The sequence below is a fragment of the Protopterus annectens genome, chromosome 11.part0 (assembly GCF_019279795.1).
Source record: "Protopterus annectens isolate FY-2018-M chromosome 11.part0, PAN1.0, whole genome shotgun sequence".
NCBI lineage: Eukaryota > Metazoa > Chordata > Ceratodontiformes > Protopteridae > Protopterus > Protopterus annectens.
The window spans coordinates 547,769,034-547,777,716 of record NC_056745.1 but is presented as its reverse complement, the minus strand read 5'-3'; the positions used below and the strand labels follow the sequence as shown (position 1 = coordinate 547,777,716).

Here is an 8,683-nt window from a genome sequence, read left to right as displayed (position 1 = left end):
GACACTGAAACTGAACCACAACAAATGTCACCGGCTCAGAAGAAAGAATCTAGCAGTGACACTTCAGGGGAAGGTTCATCTTCCTACAAAGACACTGAAACTTAACCACAACAAATGTCACCGGCTCAGAAGAAAAAATCTAACAGTGACACTTCAGGGGAAGGTTCATCTTCCTATACAGACACTGAAACTGAACCATAACAAGTGTCACCAGCTCAGAAAAATAATCTAGCAGTGACACTTCAGGGGAAGGTTCATCTTCCTATACAGACACTGAAACTGAACCACAACATATGTCACCGGGTCAGAAGAAAAAATCTAGCAGGGACATTTCAGGTAAAGGTTCATCTTCCTATACAGCCACTGAAACTGAACCACAACAAATGTCACCAGCTCAGAAGAAAAAATCTAGCAGTGGCACTTCACGGGAAGGTTCATCTTCCAATACAGACACTGAAACTGAACCACAACAAATGTCACCGGCTCAGAAGAAAAAATCTAGCAGTGACACTTCAGGGGAAGGTTCATCTTCCTATACAGACACTGAAACTGAACCACAACAAATGTCACCGGCTCAGAAGAAAAAATCTAGCAGTGGCACTTCAGGGAAAGGTTCATCTTCCTATACAGACACTGAAACTGAACCACAACAAATGTCACCGGCTCAGAAGAAAAAATCTAGCAGTGACATTTCAGGAGAAGGCTCATCTTCCTATACAGACACTGAAACTGAACTACAACAAATGACACTGGCTCAGAAGAAACTTCAGGGGAAGGTTCATCTTCCTATACAGACACTGAAACTGAACCACAGCAAACGTCACCAGCTCAGAAGCAAAAATCTAGCAGTGACACTTCTGGGGAAGGGTCATCTTCCGATACAGACACTGAAACTGAACCACAACAACTGCCACCGGCTGAGAAGAAAAAAATCTAGCATTGACACTTCAGGGGAAGGTTCATCTTCCTATACAGACACTGAAACTGAACTGCAACAAATGTCACCGGCTCAGAAGAAAAAATCTAGCAGTGACACTTCAGGGGAAGGTTCATCTTCCTATACAGACACTGAAACTGAACCACAACAAATGTCACCGGCTCAGAAGAAAAAATCTAGCAGTGACATTTCAGGGGAAGGTTCATCTTCCTATACAGACACTGAAACTGAACCACAACAAATGTCACCGGCTCAGAAGAAAAAATCTAGCAGTGACACTTCAGGGGAAGGCTCATCTTCCTATACAGACACTGAAACTGAACCACAGCAAACGTCACCAGCTCAGAAGCAAAAATCTAGCAGTGACACTTCAAGGGAAGGGTCATCTTCCTATACAGACACTGAAACTGAACCACAACAAATGTCACCGGCTCAGAAGAAAAAATCTAGCAGTGACACTTCAGGGGAAGGTTCATCTTCCTATTCAGACACTGAAACTGAACCACAACAAATGTCACCGGCTCAGAAGAAAAAATCTAGCAGTGACACTTCAGGGGAAGGTTCATCTTCCTATACAGACACTGAAACTGAACCACAACAAATTTCACCGGCTCAGAAGAAAAAATCTAGCAGTGACACTTCAGGGAAGGTTCATCTTCCTATACAGACACTGAAACTGAACCACAACAAATTTCACCAGCCCACAAGAAAAAATCTAGCATTGACACGTCGAGGGTAGGTTCATCTTCCTATACCAACACTGAAACTTAACCACAACAAATTTCACCAGCTCAGAAGAAAAAATCTAGCAGTGACACTTCAAGGGAAGGCTTATCTTCCTATACAGACACTGAAACTGAACCACAACATATGTCACCGACTCAGAAGAAAAAATCTAGCAGTGACACTTCAGGGGAAGGTTCATCTTCCTGCACAGACACTGAAACTGAACCACAACAAATGTCACCAGCTCAGAAGAAAAAATCTAGCAGTGACACTTCAGGAGAAGGTTCATCTTCCTACACAGACACTGAAACTGAACCACAACAAATGTCACCGGCTCAGAAGAAGAAATTTAGCAGTGTCACTTCAGGGAAGGTTCATCTTCCTATACAGACACGGAAACTGAACCACAACAAATGTCACCGGCTCAGAAGAAAAAATCTAGCAGGTACACTTCAGAGGAAGGCTCATCTTCCTATACAGACACTGAAACTGAACCACAACAAATGTCACCAGCTCAGAAAGAAAAATCTAGCAGTGACACTTCAGGGGAAGGTTCATCTTCCTATTCAGACACTGAAACTGAACCACAACAAATGTCACCGGCTCAGAAGAAAGAATCTAGCAGTGACACTTCAGGGAAGGTTCATCTTCCTATACAGACACTGAAACTGAACCACAACAAATGTCACCGGCTCAGAAGAAAAAATCTAGCAGTGACACTTCAGGGAAGGTTCATCTTCCTATACAGACACTGAAACTGAACCACAGCAAATGTCACCGGCTCAGAAGAAAGAATCTAGCAGTGACACTTCAGGGAAGGTTCATCTTCCTATACAGACACTAAAACTGAACCACAACAAATGTCACCAGCTCAGAAGAAAAAATCTAGCAGTGACACATCAGGGGAAGATTCATCTTCCTATAAAGAAACTGAAACTGAACAATAACAAATGTCACCGGCTCAGAAGAAAAAATCTAGCAGTGACACTTCAAGGGAAGGTTCATCTTCCTAGACAGACACTGAAACTGAACCACAAAAAATGTCACCGGCTCAGAAGAAAAAATCTAGCAGTGACACTTCAGGGGAAGGTTCATCTTCCTATACAGACACTGAAACTGAACCACAACAAATGTCACCGGCTCAGAAGAAAAAATCTAGCAGTGACACTTCAGGGGAAGGTTCATCTTCCTATACAGACACTGAAACTGAACCACAACAAATGTCACCGGCTCAGAAGAAAACATCTAGCAGTGACTCTTCAGGGAAGGTTCATCTTCCTATACAGACACTGAAACTGAACCACAACAAATGTCACCGGCAAAGAAGAAAAAATCTAGTAGTGACACTTCAGGGGAAGGTTCATCATCCTATACAGGCACTAAAACTGAACCACAAGTGTCACCAGCTCAGAGAAATAATCTAGCAGTGACACTTCAGAGGAAGATTCATCTTTCTATACAGACACTGAAACTGAACCACAACAAATGTCACCGGCTCAGAAGAAAAAATCTAGCAGTGACAATTCAGGGGAAGGCCCATCTCCCTCTACAGACTCTGAAACTGAACCACAACAAATGTCACCGGCTCAGAAGAAAAAATCTAGCAGTGACACTTCAGGGGAAGGTTCATCTTCCTATACAGACACTGAAACTGAACCACAACAAATGTCACCAGCTCAGAAGAAAAAATCTAGCAGTGACACTTCAGGGGAAGGTTCATCTTCCTATACAGACACTGAAACTGAACCACAACAAATGTCACCGGCTCAGAAGAAAAAATCTAGCAGTGACACTTCAGGGAAGGTTCATCTTCCTATACAGACACTGAAACTGAACCACAACAAATGTCACCGGCTCAGAAGAAAAAATCTAGCAGTGACACTTCAGGGGAAGGTTCATCTTCCTATACAGACACTGAAACTGAACCACAACAAATGTCACCGGCTCAGAAGAAAAAATCTAGCAGTGACACTTCAGGGGAAGGTTCATCTTCCTATACAGACACTGAAACTGAACCACAACAAATGTCACCGGCTCAGAAAAAAAATCTAGCAGCGACACTTCAGGGGAAGATTCATCTTCCTATACAGACACTGAAACTGAACCACAACAAATGTCACCAGCTCAGAAGAAAAAATCTAGCAGTGACACTTCAGGGGAAGGTTCATCTTCCTATACAGACACTGAAACTGAACCACAACAAATGTCACCGGCTCAGAAGAAAAAATCTAGCAGTGACACTTCAGGGGAAGGTTCATCTTCCTATACAGACACTGAAACTGAACCACAACAAATGTCACCGGCTCAGAAGAAAAAATCTAGCAGTGACACTTCAGGGAAGGTTCATCTTCCTATACAGACACTGAACCTGAACCACAACAAATGTCACCGGCTCAGAAGAAAAAATCTAGCAGTGACACTTCAGGGGAAGGTTCATCTTCCTATACAGACACTGAAACTGAACCACAACAAATGTCACCGGCTCAGAAGAAAAAATCTAGCAGTGGCACTTCAGGGGAAGGTTCATCTTCCTATACAGACACTGAAACTGAACCACAACAAATGTCACCGGCTCAGAAGAAAAAATCTAGCAGTGACACTTCAGGGGAAGGTTCATCTTCCTATACAGACACTGAAACTGAACCACAACAAATGTCACCGGCTCAGAAGAAAAAATCTAGCAGTGACACTTCAGGAGAAGGTTCATCTTCCTATACAGACACTGAAACTGAACCACAACAAATGTCACCAGCTGAGAAGAAAACATCTAGCAGTGACTCTTCAGGGGAAGGTTCATCTTCCTACAAAGACACTGAAACTGAACCACAACAAATTTCACCGGTTCAGAAGAAAAAATCTAGCAGTAACACTTCAGGGGAAGGTTCATCTTCCTATACAGACACCGAAACTGAACCACAACAAATGTCACCGACTCAGAAGAAAAAATCTAGCAGTGACACTTCAGGGGAAGGTTCATCGTCCTATACAGACACTGAAACTGAACCACAACAAATTTCACCGGCTCAGAAGAAAAAATCTAGCAGTGACACTTCAGGGGAAGGTTCATCTTCCTATACAGACACTGAAACTGAACCACAACAAATGTCACCGGCTCAGAAGAAAAAATCTAGCAGTGGCACTTCAGGGAAAGGTTCATCTTCCTATACAGACACTGAAACTGAACCACAACAAATGTCACCGGCTCAGAAGAAAAAATCTAGCAGTGACACTTCAGGGAAGGTTCATCTTCCTATACAGACACTGAAACTGAACCACAACAAATGTCACCAGCTCAGAAGAAAAAATCTAGCAGTGACACTTCAGGGGAAGGTTCATCTTCCTATACAGACACTGAAACTGAACCACAACAAATGTCACCGGCTCAGAAGAAAAAATCTAGCAGTGACACTTCAGGGGAAGGTTCATCTTCCTATACAGACACTGAAACTGAACCACAACAAATGTCACCGGCTCAGAAGAAAAAATCTAGCAGTGACACTTCAGGGGAAGGTTCATCTTCCTATACAGACACTGAAACTGAACCACAACAAATGTCACCGGCTCAGAAGAAAAAATCTAGCAGTGACACTTCAGGGGAAGGTTCATCTTCCTATACAGACACTGAAACTGAACCACAACAAATGTCACCAGCTCAGAAGAAAAAATCTAGCAGTGACACTTCAGAAGAAGGTTCATCTTCCTACAAAGACACTGAAACTTAACCACAACATATTTCACCGGATCAGAAGAAAAAATCTAGCAGTGGCACTTCAGGGAAAGGTTCATCTTCCTATACAGACACTGAAACTGAACCACAACAAATGTCACCAGCTCAGAAGAAAAAATCTAGCAGTGACACTTCAGGGGAAGGTTCATCTTCCCACACAGACACTGAAACTGAACTACAACAAACGTCACCAGCTCAGAAGAAAAAATCTAGCAGTGGCACTTCACGGGAAGGTTCATCTTCCTATACAGACACTGAAACTGAACCACAACATATGTCACTGGGTCAGAAGAAAAAATCTAGCAGGGACATTTCAGGTAAAGGTTCATCTTCCAATACAGACACTGAAACTGAACCACAACAAGTGTCACCGGCTCAGATGAAACTTCAGGGTAAGGCTCATCTTCCTATACAGACACTGAAACTGAACCACAGCAAATGTCACCGTCTCAGAAGAAAAAATCAAGCAGTGATACTTCAGGGTAAGGCTCACCTTCCTATACAGACACTGAAATTGAACCACAACAAATGTCACCGGCTCAGAAGAAAAAATCAAGCAGTGATACTTCAGGGTAAGATGCATCTTCCTATACAGACACTGAAACTGAACCACAACAAATGTCACCGGCTCAGAAGAAAAAATCTAGCAGTGACACTTCAGGGGAAGGTTCATCTTCCTATACAGACACTGAAACTGAACCACAACAAATGTCACCGGCTCAGAAGAAAAAATCTAGCAGTAACACTTCAGGGGAAGGTTCATCTTCCTATACAGACACGGAAACTGAACCACAACAAATGTCACCGGCTCAGAAGAAAAAATCTAGCAGTGACACTTCAGGGGAAGGTTCTTCTTCTATACAGACACTGAAACCGAACCACAATAAATGTCACCGGCTCAGAAGAAAAAAATCTACCAGTGACACTTCAGGGGAAGGTTCATCTTCCTATACAGACACTGAAACTGAACCACAACAAATGTCACTGGTTCAGAAGAAAGAATCTAGCAGTGACACTTCAGGGGAAGGTTCATATTCCTATACAGACACTGAAACTGAACCACAATAAATGTCACCAGCTCAGAAGAAAAAAATCTACCAGTGACACTTCAGGGGAAGGTTCATCTTCCTATACAGACACTGAAACTGAACCACAACAAATGTCACCGGTTCAGAAGAAAGAATCTAGCAGTGACACTTCAAGGGAAGGTTCATCTTCCCACACAGACACTGAAACTGAACCACAACAAACGTCACTGACTCAGAATAAAAAAATCTAGCAGTGACACTTCAGGGGAAAGTTCATATTCCTATACAGCCACTGGAACTGAACTACAACAAACGTCACCAGCTCAGAAGAAAAAATCTAGCAGTGGCACTTCACGGGAAGGTTCATCTTCCAATACAGACACTGAAACTGAACCACAACAAGTGTCACCGGCTCAGATGAAAAAAATCTAGCAGTGGCACCTCAGGGGAAGGTTCATCTTCCTATACAGACACTGAAACTGAACCACAGCAAATGTCTCCGGTTCAGAAGAAAAAATCTAGCAGTGACACTTCAGGGGAAGGGTCATCTTCCTATACAGACACTGAAACTGAAGCACAACAAATTTCACCGGTTCAGAAGAAAATATCTAGCAGTAACACTTCATGGGAAGGTTCATCTTCCTATACAGACACTGAAACTGAAGCACAACAAATTTCACCGGTTCAGAAGAAAAAATCTAGCAGTAACACTTCAGGGGAAGGTTCATCTTCCTATACAGACACTGAAACTGAACCACAACAAATGTCACCGGCTCAGAAGAAAAAATCTAGCAGTGACACTTCAGGGGAAGGTTCATCTTCCTATACAGACACTGAAACTGAACCACAACAAATGTCACCGGCTCAGAAGAAAAAATCTAGCAGTGACACTTCAGGGGAAGGTTCATCTTCCTATACAGACACTGAAACTGAACCACAACAAATGTCATCGGCTCAGAAGAAAAAATCTAGCAGTGGCACTTCACAGGAAGGCTCATCTTCCTATACAGACACTGAAACTGAACCACAACAAATGTCACCGGCTGAGAAGAAAACATCTAGCAGTGACACTTCAGGGAAGGTTCATCTTCCTATACAGACACTGAAACTGAACCACAACAAATGTCACCGGCTCAGAAGAAAAAATCTAGCAGTGACACTTCAGGGGAAGGTTCATCTTCCTATACAGACATTGAAACTGAACCACAACAAATTTCACCGGCTCAGAAGAAAAAATCTAGCAGTGACACTTCAAGGGAAGATGCATCTTCCTATACAGACACTGGAACTGAACCTCAGCAAATGTCACCGGCTCAGAAGAAAAAATCTAGCAGTGACACTTCAGGGGAAGATTCATCTTCCTATACAGACACTGAAACTGAACCACAACAAATGTCACCGGCTCAGAAGAAAAAATCTAGCAGTGACACTTCAGGGGAAGGTTCATCTTCCTACACAGACACTGAAACTGAACCACAACAAATGTCACCGGCTCATAAGAAAAAATCTAGCAGTGACACTTCAGGGGAAGATTCATCTTCCTATACAGACACTGGAACTGAACCTCAGCAAATGTCACCGGCTCAGAAGAAAAAATCTAGCAGTGACACTTCAGGGGAAGGCTCATCTTCCTATACAGACACTGAAACTGAACCACAACAAATGTCACCGGCTCAGAAGAAAAAAATCTAGCAGTGACACTTCAAGGGAAGATTCATCTTCCTATACAGACACTGAAACTGAACCACAACAAATGTCACCGGCTCAGAAGAAAAAATCTAGCAGTGACACTTCAGGGGAAGGTTCATCTTCCTATACAGACACTGAAACTGAACCACAACAAATGTCACCGGCTCAGAAGAAAAAATCTAGCAGTGATACTTCAGCGGAAGGTTCTTCTTCCTATACAGACACTGAAACTGAACCACAACAAATGTCACCGGCTCAGAAGAAAAAATCTAGCAGTGACACTTCAGGGGAAGGTTCATCTTCCTATACAGACACTGAAACTGAACCACAACAAATGTCACCGGCTCAGAAGAAAAAATCTACCAGTGACACTTCAGGGAAGGTTCATCTTCCTATACAGACACTGAAACTGAACCACAACAAATGTCATTGGCTCAGAAGAAAAAATCTAGCAGTGACACTTCAGGGGAAGGTTCATCTTCCTACACAGACACTGAAACTGAACCACAACAAATGTCACCGGCTCAGAAGAAAAAACCTAGCAAGTGACACTTCAGGGAAGGTTCATCTTCCTAC

The 8,683-nt window shown here is 42.8% G+C and overlaps 2 protein-coding genes across 2 annotated transcripts; both read left to right on the top strand.

Annotated features, from left to right (window-relative positions):
* The first annotated feature begins 293 nt into the window (after positions 1-293).
* Positions 294-2,329, top strand: LOC122814967 (suppressor protein SRP40-like). The gene is made up of 2 exons (XM_044087225.1): positions 294-1,137; positions 1,728-2,329. The coding sequence occupies exons 1-2, from the start codon at positions 294-296 to the stop codon at positions 2,327-2,329; spliced, it is 1,446 nt and encodes a 481-aa protein (XP_043943160.1).
* Positions 2,330-4,405: 2,076 nt separating this feature from the next.
* Positions 4,406-6,458, top strand: LOC122814966 (suppressor protein SRP40-like). The gene is made up of 3 exons (XM_044087224.1): positions 4,406-4,814; positions 5,462-5,962; positions 6,076-6,458. The coding sequence occupies exons 1-3, from the start codon at positions 4,406-4,408 to the stop codon at positions 6,456-6,458; spliced, it is 1,293 nt and encodes a 430-aa protein (XP_043943159.1).
* Positions 6,459-8,683: the final 2,225 nt, after the last annotated feature.